The 26153-nt window shown below is 40.0% G+C and overlaps 1 protein-coding gene across 1 annotated transcript in view; it reads right to left on the bottom strand.

Annotated features, from left to right (window-relative positions):
• Positions 1–26153, bottom strand: part of RAB3C (RAB3C, member RAS oncogene family) — a 148598-nt gene that overhangs the window by 14886 nt on the left and 107559 nt on the right. Inside the window, exon 4 of the mRNA XM_021381225.1 lies at positions 6139–6263. Coding sequence (XP_021236900.1) covers positions 6139–6263 — 125 coding nt within the window. The remainder of the gene's footprint in view (positions 1–6138; positions 6264–26153) is intronic.

Below are 26153 nucleotides of genomic sequence, written 5' to 3'. Positions count from 1 at the left end.
TGCCTGCTTTCAAAAAATAAGGAAGAAAAAGAAAGAGAGCTTCATGCAAAAGAAAGAACATTCTGCATACTCCTGAAGAACATGACATCAAGAGGACATGCTAACTAGCAAACTTTAGGCACCACACAAATAAGAGTTATGGTAATGTTTTCTGATCAGAAAGACCTTCTGGTTTCAGAGTGTTTGTCCATAACAAGGACAATTTTATTTATCCCCCCTGATGTTATGCTATTTTTAACAGATATCTTCAAGGCTGCTTTTCCCTGATAGCTGTCCTTCCTTGTAGGCAAGCTTGAACTGTGCTCTTTAGCACTGCTCTTTCCAGTTCAATCCAGTATTTCGAGGAGCAGTAGTATAATGCAATGTCAGAGCAAGAAGTGACTGCAGGAAGCTGCTTTCTTTGTAACACAGTGGTGTACAATTGGCAAAGTCCAGGAAGCTATGGGAATGAATCATTCTACAGAGTCATAGCGCATAAAGGAGAGGAGTTAATAATGCCTTGTTTTCTTGAATTTGCATCCTGTGGTCAGTTCTGAGGGGCACTGGCAGGCACTTATCTTCAATCCTGCTGTGAATAGTACGTAATAAGTTTTGCATTCACGTTGTAGGCCGTCAGTCAAGGCAACTGCAAGACCTTTCTCCTCTGCTCAGCTGTCCACTTCCTTAAAACTGCTTATGCCTTAGAGACCTTTAGCCCTCTCTCAAATAGAGACACAGAGAGACAGGCGCATGTGTCATGATTGCAAAGGTCATCTCTCCTGGGGGACCAAGTTGAAAGTAGGTGGTCACCATTGTTCTTCAAAACATTCCCTGCCTCTGCAGGTAATGTAAAAGACCAGCCTACATTGTACTGTGCTTTGCAGGCCTAGTGGATGGCACCTGTGTTGTCCAAACAAGCCTGTGGGCTAGACTACGTTAAGAAAAGTATTAAAACAACATTAAGCCCCAAATTGGACTTTGTTATTTTTACTTCAGCAATGATCAGTGCTTTAGCATAATTCTGGATACAGCTAGTATAAGCATTGTTAACAGAAATGCTGTAGGATTTACTCATCCTTTAAGGTGGCCAAACAAAAAATTAAATAAACAAATAAATAAGCTGAAGGGTGACTATAATAAATTTGTAGCAAATAATTTTTTTGTTTATTTGTTGACTTGATTGACTTTAGAGTTACACACCATGTAAGCATAAAGCACTGACAACTGCTCTCCTTTTGTGCTTGTTGGGATTCTAAATGGATTTAAATCGAAGAAATCTATCACACTCAAATCAGATCTCTCACACTCCTTATGCCCAAGCCAGGAGCAATATGAAAATAAAAAAGGCAAGGTGGGATGAGTTTGGCTTGAAATGAGAAATTTTCTGCTTTTTTTTGTTGTTGTTAGGGTTTATTTTTAAACTACTACAAATCAAGAAGAGGAAAGAAAGATAAAGATGAAAGAAAAGACAACAAGGAAGAAATAGTCCGGAAGAGATGATAGGAGACTGGATGGAGAAAGGAGGGAAAAAAAACAAATTTGCAAAAATAAAGTGTGGTTTCAAATCCAAGGTATAAAATGACCAGTTTTGTGAGTGACGAGCTATGTAGGCACTATGAATTCAACTTGGACTGCAGAAGGAAATGCAAGAGCTCACCTAGAAAGGACCCATTTCATTTTATTTTCTGACAGCATTTGGTGGCCTCTGGGGGAGACTATGCCAGGATATATTTGCTCTTGCAGCCCGGAAGGCCAGTTATATCCTGGGCTGCATTAAAAAAGGGGTGGCTGGCAGGGGGAGGGAGGTGATTATCTCCCTCTACTCAGCTCTTGTGAGGCCCCATCTGGAGTACTGCGTCCAGGCCTGGGGCCCCCAGCACAAGAAAGACGTGGAGCTCTTGGAACAAGTTCAGAGGAGGGCCACTAAGATGATGAGAGGGCTGGAGCACCTCTTCTATGAAGAAAGGTTGAGGGAACTGGGCTTGTTTAGCTTGGAGAAGAGAAGGCTCCAGGGAGACCAAATTGTGGCCGTCCAATACTTGAAGGGAGCATATAAAGAGGAGGGGGAACGATTGTTTACGAGGGTGGATAGTGTTAGGACAAAGGGGAATGGTTTTAAACTAAGATAGGGGAGATTTAGGTTGGATATTAGGAGGAAGTTTTTCACTCAGAGGGTGGTGATGCACTGGAACAGGTTGCCCAGAGAGGATGTGGATGCTCCATCCCTGGAGGCATTCAAGGCCAGCCTGGACGTGGCTCTGGGCAGCCTGATCTAGTGGCTGGTGACCCTGCACACATCAGGGAGGTTGAGACTTGATGATCTTCGAGGTCCTTTTCAACCCTGGCCATTCTATGATTCTATGATATTTACAAGGCAGACAAGTGCACCCCAAGGCATGGTCAGAAGTGCTGGGTGCCCAAGCCTTGATGGCTCGAGGTTGGCAGCAAGAAAGAAACATGGAGGCACAGAAAAATTGGTGGAAAAAAACACTGCCCTGAAAGCTGCTCAACAGAGCTTACAGCCAGAAGAGTATTTTAGCAAGACATCACACTAGGTAATTAGGGGTCCCTTCCAGACAATGTTTCTAGCATACAACAGCTCTATTTCCCAAAGACTTAACCAGCCCAAGACAAAAAGGTGGGATAGGACCAAGAGGACCTTACAGCAGAGATGGACAGACATTTGGGGCAGACTGAAATATTCCCCTAGTGTCTGCTGATGCATGAGCACATGGCTTGGGCAGGTAGCAGGACTGTACTTCTGCGTCAATCTTAGGAGCAGTGGCCTTGAGGATATAATGTACCTTCTAATGGCAGAACTTCCAGTTAAAAGCTAATGAATGTTTAAATAATTTGTAGCATACACATAGCAAGTATGAATTGTACAGAAGCAAATAAACTACCACGGGCAAGAACGCATACAAAATTATCCATTTTGCAGGCACAGCAATATGGCATAAGTAAATGGGGAAACTGTATGCAGAACTACATATGCAATAATCCATTTGCATGTGCAGCTACTCAGTATCTATTCAAAGCTCTGCACACAGCCCTGCCTGCTGAGCCTTTGCCAGAATGTAGATCACAATATATCATACCGATTACAAATAAAAGGCACCAAGAAAATCATGCCATCTGTGAATCATTCTTTTCACTTCTGTTCTGACAAGTGACACCAGACCTTTATGAAGGTATGAGGCTTTGAACTCAGCTGAGATGTATGAGATCAATGTCTGAGAAAAGCTGTGTGAATAATGCAGCTGGTAAATGTGCATACATTCACAAGATTTTCAAGAAAATTTCAAACTTTTCTCACTAAAATACTTCAAGCACGCAAGTGCTGACTGTTTGCTTGCCCTTCTATAGTAGTCCCTTCCCAGTGCACCTGCTTCTGGCCATAACCACAGATGATATTGTCAGCAGCTTGAAGCTATGACCTGTGGTGACAGAGCCCAAGGATGACCATATTTCATCAACAAAAAGTTTTAAAATATGTAAACGAAAATTAGACGAATGTTGTTGTCATCAACATTCTACTCACTTCCCTTCAAGGGCAGATTTGATTAGAAAATTTCCCTTGGGTAATTCTTAGATATTTAGTTTTGTTAGCAATTCCTTACCTCTCTTCTGAACTCCTGTTATCTCTGTGAGGGGCCTGCTTGGAGCTACCACAAGATAGATGGCTAGTTTAGCCAGGCAGTAGCAGGTTACTGAGACCTATTGTCAGTTCGAGAGTTACACTTGAGAAATAAACCAGTACTGATAGTTGAAGAAATGATTGATTATACCTCCTTCATACAGTTGAAGGCTACACTTTTCATGGAGCTCAGAAGCCACAAAGAGGCCCAATTTTCCAGCAGAAAGTGAGGTTCTTAACTGCGTCTTCCAGGGCATTAAACATCCACTTTTTCTTTTCTTGTGTTGATCTTTTAAAAACCTGGCCCAGAATGCACATATCGATTCTGGATGTGACTTCAGATAAACCAGGGTTCAAAATAAAACCTCACTTGAGAACAGAGTGTTTCCTAGCATGCTCTTTGTACAGGACTTATAGTGTTCGTTTGTAATTGTGGTTGTTGTTAACATTACGGACCACACTATACAGAGGGCTCAGAGTCTTAAAATGTCTCGCTGGACAAAAAAATCTATAGGTATATCTATGGTTTAAAACTTGCCTATAGGAATGGTTATCAGCTCACTGGCAGAGAAAGAAAAGGAAGTCCCAAATACGTGACACAACCCAGTGCCCTTCAAGCTGGTGACAATGCTTCCGTGTAATTCAGTGGAACTCGTTCTTCTGCTTTCCTTGACCTCATCTCCCTCAGTCATTGGGCAGATTTATGAAATGATTAGAGCTGTACAGAAAAAAATATTAACATTTTTGTGTGCAGTCTGAGTACAGAACGTGACATACTGGATCAGAGACAAAATTTATCCAGCATGCCCTTGAGATAGCCGCAGGACACGTATCTGAGAAAGGAAAACCCCAGAGCAGATAAAGGCGGGACTACAGTATAATCTGCTTCCATAAACAGTGAATTCTATATCCCAGGAGCCAGTGTTTGCTTTAAAACCTGAAACATGAGTTTTGATGTCTGTCTGTCTCTTCACTCTTTTTTCTTTCTTTCTTTTTTTTTTTGTAATTTTTGGATCTCTTTCTCCACTCAAGACATTAAGACGTTTACCTTGATCCAACTGAAATAAATAAATATTATAAATGTTCACAAAGTGAAGAACAGATTATAGAAATACATACAGTGCAATAGGGATTTCTGTTAAGAAAAGTATCACCATTACAGTCACATGCTATGGCAACCATTTTGTTTTTATTACACACAGTATTAAAATCTCAGTTCTTCAAAAATATTGGCAATTTTTCTGGACGTAACATGTTGCTAATCTTTTCTGTTGCTTTTCAAGGACTAATTAATTCCTGTTAATTTTTAATTGATACCTATGAGGTGTGCTTTTATACACATGCAATGCTTACTGAGATAGAACTGATATGAAGATTAGCCATTCTGATGAAATTATTTGATTGGATAAATAATTGTAAAACTTATTTTTAAAAAATGAGATCAGTATGCTATGAAAATAACATTATAGCTAACACAGGTGAAATGCTGCTCTTATAACACCCTCTTCCCAAAACATCCATATAAAAATAGCGACTAGGAGATCACAGTTACATACACTGTCCACAAGAAGCCAGACTGTTCTTTTACCACAGTCAGTTCTAAATATAATAACAATCCCATGCATGGTACAGCACAGAAATTAAGCTCCAGTAAAGGCAACGGTTGATCTGCACAACTGCTGTGCATGCTCTGCAGAGATGTTTGGATTGGGAGAAAAAGCAGGCTGGTAGTATTATGATGCTCTGGGGTCTTTCCATCACTGTATGGCCTGTCTCACCCCCAAAACATTTGCTGGTATGAAAGAGTATCATTGCTGAGAAGGAGCAGGCAGAACAGAGATGTCCACAGTTCTGGAATTTTCTGTGGGGACATTTGCTTCCTAGAGGGAGACTGTGAAACAGAGGATCATCTTATTTACACCAGTGTAAACTACCTATTCAGCACTGGGAGTTTGTTATTGATATCTTTCTGTTTGGGATTATTGGCTGTGAAAACCACAATCCATACATTCAGCTTCTCAGGAGGTCTATCTGGTGTTTGGAATAAAAGATTTCTACAGTCTATCCTCTCCTTCCAATTTTTTTGTTTCACATTTTCCCTCCCTAGAGCATATCTGCCTATGGCTATAACTACCTAGACATATTGTATATGTATAGACACATGCATAATTTTTCTCTGTTTATCACAAAATTGATAACTTATATCCTATCTAAGGAGCAGCATGTTTTATCAGATGTCTTAAATCTGAGCCAGCCTCTGAGCCAGCACTGATCTTATGGACACTTATAGATGACACATCACAGTTCTGCATAAGGTCTATTCTATTGATTCTAATGTTTTAGTGATATCACAGACAGCTTAGACCTCAGCCTGCAGAAACAAAAAGGAGGTGCTGTATAGCTGTATTTCTGTGCAGTGAGTGTTTCGTGAACATTTTATTACAAGAACAGTAGCAATTAATGAGATTACTTCGTGCATTCTTACAAGCAGTCATAAAGCTTTTGTCATTTTTTTTCCTTACCAAGTTGCTCTGCTAATTGTTTTCCTCTCTCAGTGAAGATTACCCGCTCATCCTCCATGTCACACTTGTTACCCACCAGAATAACCTGGGCATTATCCCAAGAGTAGGTTTTGATTTGAGTTGACCTTAAAAGAAAGACAAGAGAGAAGATAAGTCAAAGCAAAGCAAATTCCCCTTAAATCAATTTCAAAGAGAACTGTAACCAGGAAAAAAAAGACAATACTGATTTTGACATCTAAGGTACCATGTTTCTGTTTAATTCTGGATCTCAAATAAATGAAGGATTGTCTTTTGGGAATTATAGATTTAACTTTTGCTTGTTAAAACAAGTCAGTCTTTCAGTATTTTCTCCTGTCATAGACATTCTTGCTATATTTTTAGAAAGAAGCAGTGTCACTTTCTCCCATGCAATTAAAAAAAGTATTTTCACATTTTAATGCAAACCTTATTATCTAAAAGCAGAGACTTGAAACAAAATCAGCAGCTTATTCATATCTTATATTTCACCTTTTAAAATTAAGATCTAAACTTATCAGCATAACTTCAACAACATTCTGTCTTCCTTCTGCTGTTTCTCTTCAGCACGTTCCATAGCAGCTCTCTGATCTTCCGGGAGGACAGTAACATTTATGTTGTACATTAAGCCACAGTCAAGAGCCGAGTTTGAACTTTAACTTACCTTCCATTTAAATTATTCAAACTCTCATCTTGAGTACAGTTGAACAGAGGTATCCCATGCCTTGATACCCTATGATGACCTTGAGCACTGATGGTGATACAGCACACCCTAGAAAGCTGTCTTCTGCAATCTGAATGGGATGCAGTTAAAGGGCAGCGTAGGAGCACACTTGTAGCACCTCTCAGCTGCTCTGCTTATACTCCGATCTGCTCTGTAGTAAGAAAACCTCCATGCCAAGACTCTAGGCTCTGCTGGGAGTGATGCTGCTGGCAGCATCTTCTAACTGAGAGCAATGCTTGTCCCTCAACAAAGCACAGGGAGCAATAAGATTGCTCTAAGTGCTTACACTTCAACTTGGACTTGGCTACACCTGTCTCTACATTCTGTCTCAAGTTCTTGGTAGGGTGGTAACATTCTTCTCCCCCTATAGGATCAAAGGAGAGAGAAGATGTAGAGCATCTCTATTTCCTTGGACAATACAGTATGCTTAGGAAAATTGCACTAGAATAGAAAACAGCCTGTTCAGCCACATGTGGGGGATACATGCTGTATACCAGGGCTCCAGGTCTCTGTAAGAAAAGATTAAATAGGATCAAAAATCTGCCATCTGAACATTTTGGAAGATGGCTCATGTGGGTGCTGGTTCACTAGTGCCCACTTCTCATAATGCAGCTTTTCCCTCTGCATAATGAGACTCCGTCACGGCAGAATGATTCATACACAAGAAAGGACCATGGTGTAGTCCAACACTCACTTACTTATAGTTAAAGAGAGATATGTATCATATCTTTCCATCTGTCTGTGCTTATCACAAGTCGAGAGGGATGGACATAGGCAAAAGCTGCCTCAGGCCATCTTTGTACCCGTGGCCAGCATCGACGGCCTGCTGGCATGAATTGAAGCAGCCTGCTGCAGCTGCCTGCAGCCACATCCGATGGGCCTGTTGTTCAGGGAAGAACAGTTTCAAAGGGAAAGGTCATGCTGACTTCAGTGTTGCTCTACTTCACGAGAATGACCAGAAAAAGATGAAGCAAGCCCTGCTCCATTTCTTTTTGCTGCAGATTGATCCCTTGGGCTGGCCCTGATCTTTCCTTGAAGAAATGGACAGTGTGGTATTTTAACTGTGGTAAAAAACTGTGATAATTTGAGTAAGCTATCTTAAGGAACTGTGACAAAACATAGGTCAGACTTCCATTTACGCTTTTACTAAAGATAGAATTGTTCAGAAAAAAGGACACCATGCATTCATTTTGGCAAAAATGTACTTACGAAACCATGCTGAGCTCTTCAGAAATTTGTGGTTAAGGAAAAGAGGATTATTATTATATTTTAACTAGAATTACATTTGTAACCATAGCAACTTTGCAGGAAATTGAAGTAGTTTCAAAAGCAAAATATACAGTAAAAGTATTATATTTCACAGAAGGAATCAATTGCATATTCTGTAATATTTTCATATTTTTTCTCTGTGTTCTTTTGAGAAGGGAGAGTGAGAGCAGTGTGGTGAAGCTGCGAAACTACCACATCTGCAAAGGTGAAATATCATAAACTGATGAATGAAGAATTATGTCCTGGAGAATATTTTCATGCCAGTGTAAAGAGAATTCATTTAACCTTGTTTTGCAGTCTTCCATTCTACTTAACCTTCTCCAAATTTTTTGCTTAAGAATATAAAACACTTCATTTTACTAACGCCAGCTGTGATTTTTCATTCTGTGAATTATGGTCCTGTGCATTCAAATGCTTCTCATTACCAAGGCCATTTATTTTATTCTCAGACATATCTATCTGGTTTTCTAACATTGCATCTAGTTGTGGGATTTTTTTAAGCAATAGGAAAAGAGATCTTGTCTTTGATAATGATTCCAAGGGCTTGTGTTTTGAAAAAGTCTCTGTACTGCAAGGATACATACGACTGACTGCAAAAATCAGACAAACATATCCCCACTCGATCCCACATCAGCAGGAGCATGGATTCAAAAAATATAATAGACTTATCACTGTTATGTTTTCTTGTAGACATACATTTCTACTAATGGCTTCTATGGATTTTTTGCCCACAATTCTCCACAAAAGCCAACACACAAGTCATTTACAAAAGAGATTCTGCTGTTCCTTGCATATATGTCCTTTCAAATGACTGAGGCTTCTGATTAATCCAAAACACAAAACATTGTCCTTGTAAAGAACTTTAGCCTAAGGAAGATTTAAGATATGAAAAAGCAAAGCTGATGTTTGCAGTTAGCTGAATACAGCAATTCTTGTTCAGTCTCACCTCCCTGGTGTATGTCAATAGTAATTTACCCTGTAAATCTTTCACATTCTAGTTGTATGGTATGCAGACAATCTGCAACATGCCTGAATTTTTATAATGTATGGACACCAGAGGGGCAGATTAATGCAGGAATTCAATGACCCATTACTGTCATTGATCAACACAAGACTTTTTCTCCCAGTACTATTCTGCCATAATCCTTATCACAAGAGTACTTGCTGAATGCTAAGTAAAGCAAAGCTATTTTTTCATCCTAAAACGGCATTGTATTTTGCCGTAATAGTTCAAAATACTGTAAAGTTACATCAGTAAGCCTCCAAATGTGTCTTGGACTACTGTGACAGAAGATTACCAAAGATAAAATGGACGCTTTTTCCTTTATTTGATGGACTGAAATTCTGTCTGAAGAAAATGTTCAAAAGACAGTTTTTCAATTGTACTTTGTTTAAAATAAAGCCTAAAGGAAAGGCAGTGTTAAACAGTGCTTGTTTCTTATATGCACATCCTATTTCTGCTCCTAGGAAATGCCTTGTAATTCTCACTAGTTCACAAAGCATTTTTCTTTCAGAAATATTCTCAATATTGCTTATTAGATGAATAGTTTTGAGAAAAACAACAGGATTTTGCTTTGCTGCCACTTCTGTCATTTATTGGAGAGAATAAAAGCAGTGTTGCCTAGGCAAAGCCATCTATTTACCGTTACCTCATTTTTAATGAGCATACAGGTCTCAAAAAGTGAGTATTACAATGCTTAAAATGGTGAACACAATTATAAAGACTCAAGACACTATTATCATGCACAACCTCCTCCAAGACTGGCAAAAAAAGCCCAACCCTCACTGTCATTTATAGCTATTACCAAGCATAGTGAAAAATGCCTTCATGACTGAGGTGAAACAGTCTGTAAAAGATCTATATTGCAGCACATTTTATGACAGGTATGAGCTCAAAGGCACATGCCTTTTCTCAGGTTAGACTCTGCTGGAGCTCTGCAAAAGAATCAGCTGAATGAAGAACTTGGTCCTAGTAGGGATACTGAAAACAAGGAAAGAACAAACATTTCAAAAAAATAAAGCAGGAGACTAACCTTTGAGAACCAGGGTAATCTTGAACCTCAGAACATGCAAGAGCTTCAAATAATTGTCTGGGCAACTGGGATGTGTGTGTGTGCAGGGAGCGTGCTGAGTATATTTGCACAGAGTGATGGAGCGTGGTTTAGAAACACCTAGCCCCAGCCAGCTGCATGGCTGCAGTGCTGCAAGGCAAGGTCACTAGCACAGAGCATCACCACTGTGAAGTTACCGTTATATGATAAAAGCTCATCTGCACATTCACAAAGTAGCATGGGGAAGCAAAGGAAGACTAAGGAGCCCAAAGAATCTTCTGGCCCTGGCAGCTCACAGGCCTATCCCAGGAGCCATTGGCCTGTCAGACATCCACCTACACAAGCCCAGAGGAGAACAGGTGCACAAAGACAGGCAGGAACCCAAACTAAGGCCTCAGAAGTCCTCAAAAGAAGGACTGATAGTATCAGAGAACTGATACTAGCTCCAGACCTCTCTCAGAAGTGTCAGCTCTACTGTCCAGGCCCAAAACCCATCCCTATGGGCCAATGCTTTTGGTCTCAGTGGAGGTGCAGTACACATGCTGGGATGCAGAGGAAGAGGTGCAAAGACTGGACTGGTGAAGTCTGAGCCAGGCCAGCTGGCAAGTAGGCTAGGTAGCCCGGGAGCAAGGGGTATCTCTAAGGGGAGCTCTGCTGTGAGTAGCCAGGAAAGTCCTGGCCAGCTATGTCTGCCTCTGTACAAATTGTTTGTACTTGCTAGAACAGGGCTGGGGCATCAGAGGCTCCTCCAGGTGTGAGCAGCTGGGGAGAGCATGTCACAGGAGTAGCTACCAGGCAGTCTGAGTGACTGCTCAGCTGACAGAGGGATCCAATCACACACACGTATGTATATATATGTGTACATATACATATTGTTGCTAGTGGACCTCCATCCTGCTCTGCCATGGCAGTGCTCTGTGTGTTGTCTAAGATCTGTGCCAGACATGTATGAAGGCCGCTCTGAAAGTAATGCCTCTGTTTTATGATGTTGGCCCATGATGTCAGAGGCAAATGTTGGCGATACACCAGTAAAGGCTGAACCTTCCCACTAATATTCCGTTACATTTTGTTGCTGTGTGACAGATCGCAGCAGAAGAGCAGTCTGACACAATGGTGTCTGACATGGAAGTGCTCATGAAGCAAAGGTGTGTCAATGAATTCCTCCATGCGGAACAAATGGCACCCACTGACATTTCAGTGCTTGCTTAATGTTTCTGGAGACCAAGCAGTGGATGTGAGCACAGTGAGGCAGTGGGTGGTGCATTTCTGCAGTGGTGACAGCGACAGCAGGTCACCTTCACTGGTGTAGATTTTTATGAACACAGCTTGCAGTTCACACTGGCAAAAATGTGTAGCTAACAGTGGTGACTATGTTGAAAAATTGTTTTGTGCTGAAAGTTTGTTCTATCAAATAGTGTTATTGTGCTCACTGTATTTGTTGTGCTTTTCAAAGAAATAAGTAGAAGGCATTACTTTTGGAGCAACTTCTACACACATATGAATGTATATGTAAATATAAATTTATATATGTTATATATATGTTAAATATATATTTATATATGTTATGGTACTATATATATTAGATTAGGAAAGCTAAAACCCAGATAGAATTTAGTCTAGCCAGAGACACAAAGGGGAACAAAAAAAAATTCTAAAGGTATATCAGTGATAAAAGGAAGGCCAAGGAAGATGTCAGCCTTCTCTGGCAGGGAACTGGAGACCTGGTCAGGAGGGATACAGAAAAAGCCGAGGTGCTCAATGAGTTCTTTGCCTCAGTCTTCACTGGCAGGGGCTCCAGCCACACTGCCCAAGTTGCAGAAAGAAAAGGTAAGAACTGGAAGATGGAAAGTCTGCCTGCTATAAGTGAAGATCAGGTTCAAGACCATCTAAAGAACATTAAGGTGCACAAGCCAATGGGACCCAATTAGGTCTATCCATGGGATCTGAGGGAACTGGCAGATAAAGTTACCAAGCCGCTATCCATCATATTTGAAAGGTCAGTGGCAGTCTGGTGAAGTTCCCACTGGCTGGAAAAGGGGAAAAATAACTCCCATTTTCAAGGCAAAAAAGATCCAGGGAACTACAGGCCAGTCAGTCTCACCTCTGTGCCTGGTAAGATCATGGAGCAGATCCACCTGAAGGCCCTACTGAAGCAAATGGAAAATAAAGACGAGGTGATTGGTGGTAACCAACATGGCTTCACCAAGGTCAAGTCATGCCTGACAAACTTGGTGGCCTTTTATGTTGGAGTTACATCATCAGCGGATAAAGGAAGAGAAACTGACATCATCTACGTGGACTTGTGCAGTGTTTGATACTGTCCCACCTGACATCCTGGTTGCCAAGTTGGAGAAAAATGGATTTGATGGATGGACCACTCACTGGATAAAGAACTGGCTAGATAAGGAATTGGCTGGATGGTCACTCTCAGAAAGTTGCGGTCAACAGCTCAATGTCCAACTGGAGACTGGTGATTAGTAGTGTTCCTCTGGGATTGGTGCTTGGATCAGTGCTATTTAATATCTTTGTTGGTGACATGGACAGTCGGATCAAGTGCACGCTCAGCAAGTTTGCAGACAACAGCAAGCTTAGTGATGCAGTTGACACACTAGAGGTAAGGGATGCTCTCCAGAGGGACCTGGACAGGCTTGAGAGGAGGGCCCACACCAACCTCATGAAATTCAGCAAGGCCAAGTGCAAGGTCCTGCACCTGGGTCTGGGCAATCCTAAGCACAGATACTGGCTGGGTGCAGAATGGCTTGAGAGCAGCCCTGAGGAGAAGGATCTGGGGGTGCCAGTTGATGAAAGGCTCAACATGATTCAGCAATGACTCAGTGACTCAACAATCTGTACTCGCAGCCCAGAAGGCCAACTGTACCCTGGGTTGCATCAAGAGAAGCATGACCAGCAGGTTGAGGGAGGTGATTCTGCCCCTCTGCTCTGCTCTTGTGAGACCCCAGCTGGAGTACTGCTTCCAGTTCTGGAGCCCCCAACACAAGAAGGAGATGGAGCTGTTGGAATGGGTCCAGAGCATGGCAACAAAGGTGATCAGAGGGCTGGAACACCTCTGCTATGGGGACAGGCTGAAAGAGCTGGGGCTCTTCAGCCTGGAGAAGGCACCAGAGGGACCTTATAGCAGCCTTCCAGTACCCAAAGGGGGCCTACAGGAAGGCTGGGATGGGACTTTTTATAAGGGCATGTAGTAACAGGACGAGGGGAAATGGCTTTAAACTGGAAGAAGGTAGATTTAGACTAGATATTAGGAAGAAATTATTTATGTAAGAGTGGTGAGACACTGGAACAGGTTGCCCAGTGAGGCTGTTGGTGCCCCCTCCCTGGAGGCTTTCAAGGCCAGGCTGGTCTGGAGGGAGGTGTCTCTGCCTATAGCAGGGCGGTTGGAACTAGATGACCTTAAAGGTCCCTTCCAACCCAAACCATTCTATGATACTATGATCCTATATGGGATGGCCACGTGCTTTGTGTGCATGTGCCTGCTGCAAATGCTCCTTCAGCCTCACTAATGGTTGGAGCTGGAGCACAGAGAAGCAGGAGCCTCTCTTCCCTGGGGCTGTCACATCCAGTGTGATTAATGTTCCCCTAACAAACCAGACTCAGCTCAGCTGTGTAACACTGAACTGTACCATGCAGAAACTGCTACAGAAATTAAACCTGCTGCTTACTGCACTTGATATATTTCAGGTTGCTTCCACTGATGGGCATACTGATTGGTATCATAGGATTCACTCTGAATATGTCTCCAGATGATTACTTTTTAATAACTCTCGTATGAACAGAACAAACTTTAATCTAACTCAGAATAGTCTCTAATATATTCTTACCCACAGACAGCAAGAATGGCAAAAAATCTAGTAGATAAAAATATGTGCATATAGCAAATATTTCTCTAAGTAATACGAATTTTTAGGGCCAACTCTAATATGCATACTACTGTTTGAATCCAGAGCCCTCCAAGGACTCCTGCAGTCTCTACAGGGGCTAATTTCTATGGCTTTTTTAGATGAACTGTGTAGTAAGCCACATGCAATGACAGCAGAGAATCACCCTAATAGAAAAGCTCCAGGGGGACCATGTATAATGTTTATTCCAGCAAGTTCAGGGAACATGCTGTACTTCTGATGTTCTGGTTTCAGAGAGAGCATGCAATTAAATGGAGTGCATTATCCTGCTAGGAAAGGAAAAAAAAAAAGGAAAGCAAAACAAAAAAAGCCACCCCACACTCAAATAAACAAAACTCCTACCAAAATGTTTTTAATTTTTGAAGCGTCTGTTAGGTTGGTTTTACTGGTTCCTAAGTTCTCTCATCTCTGTCTCCAGCATGATGTTTCCAAAGTCTATTAGCAGAACTATCAGGGGCTGCAGGGTAGTGATGGGACCTGGGATGTAGTCCAGGCTGTCTAAAACTGTTCTAAAACTTTCTCAGTTTCTGCAAGTGTTTGGTGAGGTGGAGTGTCAGAAAAGCTGCTATAAGTTAGGAGCTATGTAGAAAAACACATAGCTTTATATATTGCTGCAAATAAAAGAGTGTTCCTCCTCTATTTGCAGGAAGTTCTGTTGAATGCCTGGCCACCTCTGAGCAGGAAGGCTGGCACACCAGCATTTTCTGGAGATTTTATTTTCTGCTGTCACTGAGGCAGTGTTGGCATCTTCCCTCTCTTCTCCCAGTCCCCCTTCTATGGCGTGGGAAACACCGAGTGGGTGGCAACAGGAAGCTTTGTCATTCCCATCTTTCTAGGGTATGGGATCACCTCAGGAGCCCTGTCCTGCTCCTGCAGTCTGGGAAAAGGTCTGGCACTCTCAGTTCAATCAGTCTTTTCTATGAGGTGGATCTGAGGTCTTCCTCATGCTACCAAATGACTTCTATAATTCAGTAGGTATCATATGTTCTAGTCCTTTCTTATGCCTTACTTTTTTCTCCTAAACCCACTTACACCCAGCAAGCCCAAAAGGTTATGTCCCTCAAGAATACCCTTTTGTCTTGAGCCTTTCCCATCTCTGCTCTCTACCCCACTCATCTTTAAGATATGAAGGAGATGGGGATTGTATAGGATGATTCTACACAGTACATTAAAAGGTTGCAATGCCTGGTCCTGGTGGCCATTTGGAAGCTGGCTTTGTACCAGCTGCTCTGCTCTTGGCACTCAGACCCTGCTGCTGGGAGGGCAGGGAGAGGTGTGGCCTCAGGCCTTCCATCTGTTCCCTAGAATAACCCACTGTTAGCAGGAAATAAGCCATTCAAAATATATAAAACCCCCAGCCAGAAACACCTACTCAACTTTCTGATTGCCATTTTGGAAAAAAAAAAAGAGTGAGAGCCGTAAAAATCCTGGAGTAGCCTCAGGCTTTGAAGTGCTTACTTGAATAATAGACTCTGTATGGTCATTATTGTGATCATATTAGCAATGTAATAAAAAACCAAAAAGGAGATCCTAATGTTTGTCAGATCTTAGAAGAACTGATGAGTATCTGGGAGAGCACACAGCCCCAAGAACCAGAACTACTTTGAGAAACAGCATAGGATCTTTCCTCCTTCAGCTACTGACAAAGAAAGTTCGGGTGTTTGCAGCTTTTAAACTCATTTCATCACTGTGGCATGATACAGGTGAGGGCCATAAAAGCTCAATGATTACAGGTAATGAAAATTCTATTACCTCTTGCCTTTATGAACTGCTTAATAATTATTGAAGCAACTGATGAAAACCAAAAAAACAATCAATAAAGGAAATAATTATCAATATAGAAAACCGAGGTGAATTCGTGATTGTAGTGGGGCAATTGTGCAGAAATAGGCCCTTCTAACAGATGATTAAGAACTAGTAGGTGTCCTATCATGTCCACTTTTAATTAGAGTACATGACATACATTCTGAATTTGAGATGTTTAATTTCAGTGATAGCACCAGCACCTGCTGACTGTGAGTGCCTGTTAACATACAATAGTGGCAAAGATGTCCCAGCAACATAAAAGTATTAAACATGGATGAAGGGACAAAAGAAGGGGAAAAAATGGGAATAAAATCCTTCTATTCTCAGTGCAACAAAGCAGTAAAGGAAAAGGATCTGAGGAGATGTTTATGTAATAGCAAAAATGGAGTATACCAATTCCTTTGCTCGTGCAAAAGACCTGGATATATGAATATTTGCCAGGGCTGACTGTGTTTGGTATGTCAGTTATTTTTTACATAGTATTTTATCTTTTTCCTGGATTGAAATGTATCAAAAAATGCATGATGATTCTGAAACAAGCTGACATTTAAAGAAATCAGAATACCAATGAGTCGTCACTTCCTTCTGAGCAGCTTTATCTTCTTTGTGCAGTGCACATCTTGCACAGAAAGGCTACATGTTTAACCTTCCCTTGGAGGAAGATAAATTGATGGTGCAGAAGCTGTGTGACAGGTGTGACACTAACAAGTATCTGGTTAATTTTCAGACAGCAGACTAATCAAAATGAGCAGAGCATCACATGTCTGCAGTATTCCAGAAGGAACTAGATTTGCTTTAAGCAAAATCAACTCAGCTTTGACAGTGAACAAAACACAAGTTTCTAAGGCCATAACTTCATTTAGAAAACTATGTGCACATTTTCAGTTCTGAGAGGTTTTAATAAGAATCAAAATGAATCCAATTCTTCTGGAAGGTAAAACTGAGCTAATCTGTAATTTATTATTTTATATAGTACAATGAAAGAAAGTATGAAAGAAGATAATGCCTAAAGATATAAAGGCTGATATTCTCAGTGTGTTTCTATTTATTCTTATGCAGTTATCTTAGTGACAGTCCACTACCACTCTATGGAAGAAGTGTGTGCATATTCAATTACTTCCACTCTTGGGAATGCCCTGGGTCTGTGTTTAACACAATGCAATAAGAACTGACATGTTATTCATAACTATATAATTCTGTATGGTGCCTAAGATGGGAGACAGGCGTCACTGGGGCACATCAATCAAAATTTTCTTTCTTTCTAACTAACCATTACTGTCTGTGTACTATCTTTCCTATGGAAGTGCCTTCCCATCCAGAATCCTCTGCTGAGTACTTTATCAAATTACATTTCATTTTTAATGTAATATACAAATAATACTCTTAACAGCATATGAATTAGTTTTGGTGCTTGTATGTACAATGCTGTTTCAAATAAGAGTACCTCATGTCTGTGGTCAGAAAAAGATTCATTTCAGACACTAAAATGCAAATCCACAGGATAATGGTAAACGATATTGAGTGAATATATTGAGGGTAAAAGATGTTCAGATTCAAATTGTAATTCTTTTGTACTTCCTTTAGAAGGACCAGAAACCCTCAGGGAATACTTAATTTGTATGAATCAGGTTGCAGATGTCCTTTGTTTTTTTTGCATCCTTGGCACGATCTCTGGATCCTGCTTTGTTCCCAGCTGTCAAACACACCTTGAAAGTACTTTCCAACACCAGAAGCCCAATTATGTACTTATGCATTAAAAAAAAAAAAAAGTGCTATATGTTAGTACTATGTTCTATATTCTTCTTCTCCAGTAACTCATGGCCATCTCTTTAGAAGAAAAGACCACCAGCTCAAATGTTTTCCTGTACATACAGTGCTAGCCTTAGATGGATTTTGGTCCCAGTATATATTACATCATGCAGACATCGCAAACCCTGGTGACCTTTTTTTCTTGGAGACAGATGACAGAAGCTCGCCCCCAACTCCTGGGCAAGATGGACTTTGACTGAAGGTGTGCAGAATTAATAAAATAGTTTATTCTCTATGAAAGTCAAATGTAATATCTTCATTTTTTGATGTGTGGTATATACTTCTTTTGCACACTTTTTGTTTGGAAAAGTTAAGCAGATGTTTACATAGAGAGTGGAAACTAATGCATTAAGGGCAGAGAAATCTTCCAACTGACTTCTTATATTTTGTATCATGAGAAAACAATACAAAATAGATTTCAATTTTTAGTTCTTATTTAGAAGAGTACAAAATCGTCCCCTACAACAAGGCTTACTTATGAATAGACCAACTAATATAGCACATTTTTCACAGTGGGACACAGTAACAATACATGTTAATGAAGAGTATTTATGTTGTGTATAATGCTGCAAGCTGTGTCATACTGTGGGAGGTGATTTAGTAACTCACCACACAGACAAAAGGCTGTACATTTTAATTTTCTCCCCACTGAGAAACCTACCGTTAAATTGTCATCCTTCAAAGCTACTACTTCTCATGCATAGTGTGCACAATCAAAGATTAGGGCTTGAAAGGGGATGGAACAAAGTATTTGTAGGGAAAATAATATCCATGGAAACAATAAAAGGCAAAACACAGTCTGCACTCACATATCTATCCCCATGGTTTCATGTTCCAGATGCTTTGAAACAAGTGATCCTGTTAATCACCAATTTATGCTGATTGCACAAACTGCCACTGGAACTTGGATTAATGATCCTCATCAATACATCTGATCCAAACTTTTATATTTGAAAATCATAGCTGTGAAATATGGGAATACTGATGGCATTTACTAAAGCAATTACAGTGTCTGAGTACATTACTCTTATACATGTAAATGAGTGATTTGTTGCCACTGTAAAATACATATTTCTATTTTTCTTGAAATTTTGTGCCCATTTATATATACGTAAAGAAACAGATACAAACACACGTGTTCTCACATTTACCTTTTTTCTTTCTTGCAGTGATATGCTTTTGATATTAAAAAAAATGCAATACTGAAACTGAGCAAGTCCTCCTGGTGTGACACAATTAGCTCTACTACTTCCCTCCTCACTGCATCAGCAACAGTCTCATAACCCCGGGTGGCCCTAATCTGACAATCTCTGCAATCTCTTGCTCTTCTGGTTTTATCTGTTAGCATTCCTCTGCCAGTCCCACAAAACAGGAACATGGTGATAGTATTGTGGAGGTGGCAGATTTTTTTTTTTTACAGGTACAGTGAAGTTCTCTTGGTTTGTAACACCATTGATAATACTGTGGCTGTAATTTAGCTGGGACATTGGATTTATTTTTCCTTTGTACTTTTATCTTGAAAAAAAAATCCAAATCCAGATTCATATTGTTAATATATATGGGACATATCTAACAACAAGACGTCCCTATTTTAGGGAAACTTCCCGTTAATCAATTCTCTGGAAATCTGGATCGACTTATACTTTGTACTGTCATATCTCATTATGAAATTCAGTGCACATTTGTGGCCCTTAATCTCTTTCTGCCTATTTTGACAGGAATGCCTTCCAAGTTTCTCTCGCTTTTCAAATTCATTGCTTTTGATTTTATTTCCTCTATTATTTTTGCTTTTTTTTTCCTTAAGTTTAAAGGAATTCTATTGTTTCTCTTATATCTGATCTTGTTAGATCATTTTGTGTTATTTTTCTCATTCAGTGTTTGGCATAATCTTCTTCATAAGAACTAAGTCTTACATGTACATAAATGGTGTTCTGAAATGTTTTTGTACTTTTTTTTTTTTATGAATAGGATAAAAGAAAAACAAATCTGGCCTAATTGGGCCACAAGGAGCCACAAGGAGCCACTTGTGACAGATCATCATGAACTATCCTTCGCAAGGATTCATCCAGCATACAAGCCATGTGTCAGGGCATGTCTTAAAATCATTAGACTTCTTGTTGTTGAGATAGGTGCGATTGCTTTACTAAAACATAAAGAATACACAGCTTTCAAAATGCTGCATTTTACACCAGAGTTAGTACAAGCTCTACCAACATTTTATCTCTAAAGTTACTTATCTTGTTAATCTCCTGAAGATAGAGCAAAGGAAACATGAGGAGCTATACATGAACCCTGAAGGCACAAAACTGAGATTCCAACATTGTGTCCTCACATGATGTCTGGAAGTACTTTCCCTTTGTGGCTATATGCTTGCAAGCACAAAGGATTTGAGCTTTGCAATTCCGAGTCAGACTAGGCATGGCCTTTTCCCACAGATACCTGAAATAGGATTGGCAAAATGGCAGCTGCCTTAATACAGCTCCTAGCTGATATAAGTGAGTTAATCAGAAAAAAAACAGTTATATTTTTATTTTGAGGCTTGGAAGGTAAGTTTTTAACTACTTTGGCCATGCTTTGCACTTGGAACACTGCTTTTCGAAATCAGTTTTGTAAGGGTTCCAGGAGTAAAAGCAACCATTTGTCTGTATCCTGCCTAGCACAGGGCGGCAGGATTGTCCTGCTGACTCCTGTCCTAAGAGATCTTAGGACAGAAAGTTCAGAAGAGCTGGTGTCACAAAATGGGAAGCTCAGCAGTGAAATTGTTCTGTATCCTCAGTGCAGTACAGGTCTACAAGAAGAAAGATTTCTGAAATAACGTAATTAAAAAAACAGAAAAAACAAAATAGAAAAAAATTATTTCCTGTGTACTGCTCCAGAAATGATAGTCTACCACTGAAAATCAGTAAGGGTGAATGAACGAGTTGGACAGTAGGACATTATAAGGCATGGAGTACTGGCGTTAACTGCACCTGAACAGAAAGTATTTCCAGTGTGGACTTAACTATATCAACAAAACTGTATTTTGCTCAGGAATGTAATAAACTATTGGGCACTGCCAACTCTGATCCTACAGGACAACAGAATAAAGAAGCAAAACTTTTCTCAGTATAACCACATCTCAGTAAGAGATTTCTCTTGGCAGAGCTTGACAAGTTAAGAGTCACAACTCTTCATAGCTCTGACAAGGATAGGCTGGCAGAGATCTTTCTGGGTGCAATTCATCTGGTCTATTCTAGACAGCTACTTTAGAATGAGATGACTAATGAGCTAAAAGCGTCTGTTTCTTGCCATTGACTAAAAGGCAAGCATTTAATTTGGATATGGGTGTCTGCAATTTATCAGCTAAATTTATTCTGAAGCTTTGGATGTTGTCAAGGTCTCCAGGGTTACAGAACTCACTCAGAGTGTAAGATTTGTCTATGGTATCAGGAGAAGGTTCCCCATAGACTTACTTCATAGATATAAACTAGCAAGCACCTCCAAGTAGATTTTTCTCATAACAATGAAAGATTTATGCAGAGCTGTAACACTCAGGAGACAGTTTTGTAAGCTTTGTTGATATGAAACATTTGTTACAAAAGATGATTCTATAAGGCATGTTTGCTACCTGTAACTTATGAAGAAAAAGCACAAGACCTGACTTGTGGCAGACCATGGGAACTGCTGAATACAGCTGTGGGCGTATTGCAGAATAGCAAAAGGGTTACAGTCTGGGACAAAACAGCTCCAAATCCTGCTATCCAGCTTCCTTGCCCCTTTCCCAGTATAGTAGAGTTTTGGACGTGTTTCCAAGATAGAGCAGATGAGAAAGATCAATATGATTTTCTTCTTATATATGGAAATCCTGTGGATATAATCCTGATTCTGGACACAGTTTCAAGTCCAGCTTTGTCTTTTCCTACCATTAGAAATGTGTAGAGAGCCCAGTCCAGAGCCAGAAGGACATTGGGTGCAGGGACCTGTATTTCCCATAATGTAGGTGCTGGTAGGGATTCATGAATTTAGTTAGGAGACTGAGATTCTGTGGATCACTCACAATCATTAAGAATTCCTTTTAAGAATCCGAAAGGATAGCAATTAGCTGCACATTGCATATGTACATATATACTCCATATACCAGAAAGAGCTGTTAAATAAGCACTAAACACATGCAAATGTAAGCATTTGTATTCAAAGAGAAGGCAAGCTCTCTTGTCTTTTTTGTAAAACTAAGAATGAACCCAACTGCCACAGAGCACATATGAAAAAGAAGAAAAAGAAGAAAAAATGAAAAAAAAGAGAGAGAGAAAAAAGAAACAGATAAAAAATATATATTATTTCTTCCCTTATGTTTACTTGGTTTTTTTTCAGTTGTACCAAGTCAGTGACCACTTCTCAAGATGGAGTGACTCCATCCACTGTTTTGGAATCTTTAATTTGCTATGCAGAATCTCAGCATCTATTATCTCAGCAGTCATTATTTTCTCAAATGGATAAAACTTCTGCCACTTTGGCAATTAAAACTACAGTACAAGGTAAAAGCAATGCTACTGCTTGCACATGCAGGGAGCCTGGTGCTCAACTTCTCCTAGCAGCCTCAATCAGTTCTTCTGATTGTAACTCAGAAAGGCATATTAGAATGTGGACAGGGAGAAGAATTCCTCATTTGTCTATGAATGGTGCCACACTAGACTGTGACAGATCTTAGAAGGGAGCCACACTTTTTCCTACTTTGATAAGTAGAGATAAGGAAGGCTAAAGGGAGGAACAGTGTATTTCAGTTACCTGATGGGATTAACCATCATGTTCCACAGTAAAGGGAGGCCATGACGGACTCCATGCAGGAAAGATACTTGATTTCACTGAAGTTAAATTCTGTTTAGCAACATTTGAAATGTTACAGAAAACCTGGCTTGATTTAAATATACCTTTATCAGCTTCTGATGGGACTAGAACAAGAAATCTCTGAGTAAAAAACACTTAAAACTCAGGAATTTCTGGTATTGCTCATTGTCTTCTTATCAGCGTGTACTGCTCTGAGCTATTTCAATGCTATAGATATGGGAACTGCAGGTACAGAGTCAAAAAAGATACTTAATTTGTTGGCTCATTGCTCCTACAAGTTTTACTATGGTCTGAATGTTGATCCATTGCCCAAGACACCTAAAGGATCATCTCAAGACTGTCATCTAACATGGAGACTTTCAGAACAAATTACAATACAACTACATATTTGCTCTCTTTTTTTGAGGGCCACAGAGCTCTTGGAGAGCATGCGGAGTACTTCTAGAAAAGTGGGGCTTCCCATAGCAATCCCATGACTTCCAACTGAGCATTCATAGCTTCAGTCTTCCACAGAGAAGCACAGAGGAAAATTTGAACAATATTTGAATCTATACTGCCTTTTCTGATTTTTCACAGCAGTGCTGAATGGACTGATCATTTGGTAAACAAGCTTTAACTTCTGTCCTCTGGATGTCTGGCAGGGAAAGGACTTAGAATGAGAAAGAGGATGTGGCTCAGAAAGAAAGAATGAGTTATCTGAAACCCATCCAGTAAAGGAAAGTGGGGAATGATGAACAGCATGAACAGATGCTAAGTAATAATTAAGTACCTCTTCTAACATTTATGGCAGGTAATCTCAGAAGGTCCAAGTGTAACACTGTCCATAATCAATTTAGAATAGGAAGGTAAATCAGATAAAAAAACAGAGACCATAGAAAACAACCCCAAAGGTACCATTAATAGGTTGTCAACTGCATGTCACCTATTTATATATCATGCAGGGGTGAGTGAGCAAGACTGAGAGAAAAAAAACCAAACATCTCTAACCTCACTAAAATGTAGAACAGAAACGTTACATTTTTGTTAATGGTAGCTAAATTTGAAAGTCTTTCCTCCCTCTGTTCAGTTTTGCCTTGAAGGTTTTCCTAAATGTGTTTGAACAGCATTAGAAAATACCCACTGGATTCTAAACAATGGCTGCCTAAAGAGAAATCTGATGAATACCCAGTATCAAACAAAAAGAAGTGTCTAAACACAAAAGACACTTATCAGTGATATAAATCCTTAATATAACCAAAACACAGTTTGCTGATTCACTGCCCACATATGCAGAACAAAAATAAATACTAAAAAGCAGGATAAATTAAGAACATGCTCTCAATCAGCGTGAAAAGAACTTTAATATAAACAACTCACCTGAGGAGAAGAGATATGTGAGAGGTAGGTAGCTGCTACATTGCACACCAAAAAGCAGTTGGGCCTATAGCATACATAAGCAATATGCACAAAGCCATCTTTGGCTGCATTCGGAAGAAAGGCAGGGGTGCTGCAGGAAGATACCACAGAATCCTTATATGGAAAGAAGACAGCGTGGAGCAGCATGCAAAGCAGGATGAATTAAATGTGCTGATTAAATGAGCAGCTTGCTTTTTGTACTTCAGTGAAGTTCAAAGCTTTCTGGGCAACCACTTTAAGTGCACACAGCAATCAAATAAATGACTTACGTTGTAAAGCCCTCATGCAGAGAAACAGTAGGCAACGCAAAATTGATCTCTTTCTGTGCTTCTGTCTCTCACCTTTGTTCAGTGCTTTAAAAATAATACATAATAGTTTCTACTGTGGGTATAAATGCTAAGGGTTGGGGAAAGGGAGTGACTCTTCACTGTATGGCTGTAGAAAGAAGCTGAGGACATCCTCTCTATCCTGATACTTGTAAGGGGATGCAGATAGGACTCCCTGAAATTATACCTGCAAACTCATTCCTTCAGTTCAAATCTTTAGCTAAAGAACTGGTGGTAAAACAGTCAAGCGTTGCCTGCCCAGTTAACTGTGTGCTTCTAAGCAGCAGGACACCTGGGCTCTAATCCTGATTATAGCAGTATCTTATAGCTGACTGCAAATCCACAGCAGGGAGTAAAGCAGCACAGGTGGCCCTGAGGACCCACTGTGAAGAGCAGGATATATAACACCTTCAGTTACAAGGGACAAAGGAAAAGCAAACACTCCAGAACTCGAATTTTAACTCCTCTGAATGAGGACAAGGGGACGATATGCATTTTTACTTGTAATCTGAAATACTGACAATAAATCACTGACAGATAATAACTGCATCATCCTACTGGGTTGTTGTTACGGCTTTTCCTTCTCTTTTAGCAGTATATTTTGTTCTGTAAAAATTTAAATCTGTGACAATGATTTTCAGGGAAATTACATTTAAAATTTGAAGTCATGCTGTCCTGAGCATGATGAATTTAAATGCTGAGTTCTACTAAACTAGGCTGTTTGTTCAAGTGCCTCAATATGGATTTATAAATTTATTTGCAGACTGTCGATTAGAAGAGTCACCGAATGGTCAGAGCAACGCTGTGCTTGACAATTCACAGATTCACTGAATGGATGTGAAATCTAAGCTGTCCTTCTTTCTGAGCTGTCCCAAAAGTAATGGGGAAAGCTTGAAAGACTCTCATTTTGAGTGCCTCCTAAGGATCTCTAGGATAGTGCACAGTATTTGGACATCAGATAGCCACACATTTGATCTTGAGCTGGACTGGATGTGGACTGGATCATTCTTTGACTACCAAGCAGAACAAATGGGAGAAAGCTGCTGTTCTTTCTCTGAAATCTCAGATTACTACTTCTGGTTAGAATGTTTCTGTACAAAACACCTCATCTTTCCAATATTTCATCATGCCACCAAACCTCATTTCCGCTGTACAAGTAGCTCCAACTAGACGGCCAACTTGTCTCATTTTTTCTAGCAGTAACCTCCACACACTCTCCCAAGCTGTTCTTTGAAAAAAGCTGCATGATATTACCCTTCTTGATATCTCTTCTGAAAAAGCAACCTGTATAGTGATGTCTATTTATTAAGAAACTAGCTGGGATGCTGTGAATTATTACACTAATACTCACTGTTATACTGGTGCACTGTTTCTTTGTGTTGGTTTATTTCTTTATTCCTTACACTTCTGTTCATGCTTCTTGCTTTCTTGATCGGGGATTTTTTGTTATATTCATGCACAGTGATTAACATGATTGTATGTAGCCTACTCCTTCAGACTCAACAATAAAGCTGCAAACACTGAAAGAAAAGCCCCAAAACTAAGCCAGAAAGCAGGTTAGAATGAAGCACATGGGTTCACAATATCATTCCAAAAAACAGAACTAGAAGAAGGAGGAAGGCATGACAATTTTATGGACTGATACATATGAAGACTTCTGGCTCCTGTTTGTTTTTACTGAGTTTGGGTAAACACTGAAGATGCATTTGTAAATTAGGAACATTAAATCTGAATAATATAATTGATTTCTCCATCACAGAGAAACAGCAGTGCTAAAAACCGACAATCAGCTAACTTCATGGGACAAGAGAAAACCAAGGATGACATTAAAAGTAAAGAATAATGCATTTATATTTAAAGCTACTCCTAGTTATTGGTC

This window comes from Numida meleagris, chromosome Z, assembly GCF_002078875.1.
Source record: "Numida meleagris isolate 19003 breed g44 Domestic line chromosome Z, NumMel1.0, whole genome shotgun sequence".
Classification (NCBI taxonomy): domain Eukaryota; kingdom Metazoa; phylum Chordata; class Aves; order Galliformes; family Numididae; genus Numida; species Numida meleagris.
The sequence above is the reverse complement of the archived record's forward strand: the minus strand, read 5'-3'. Positions and strand labels throughout refer to the sequence as shown.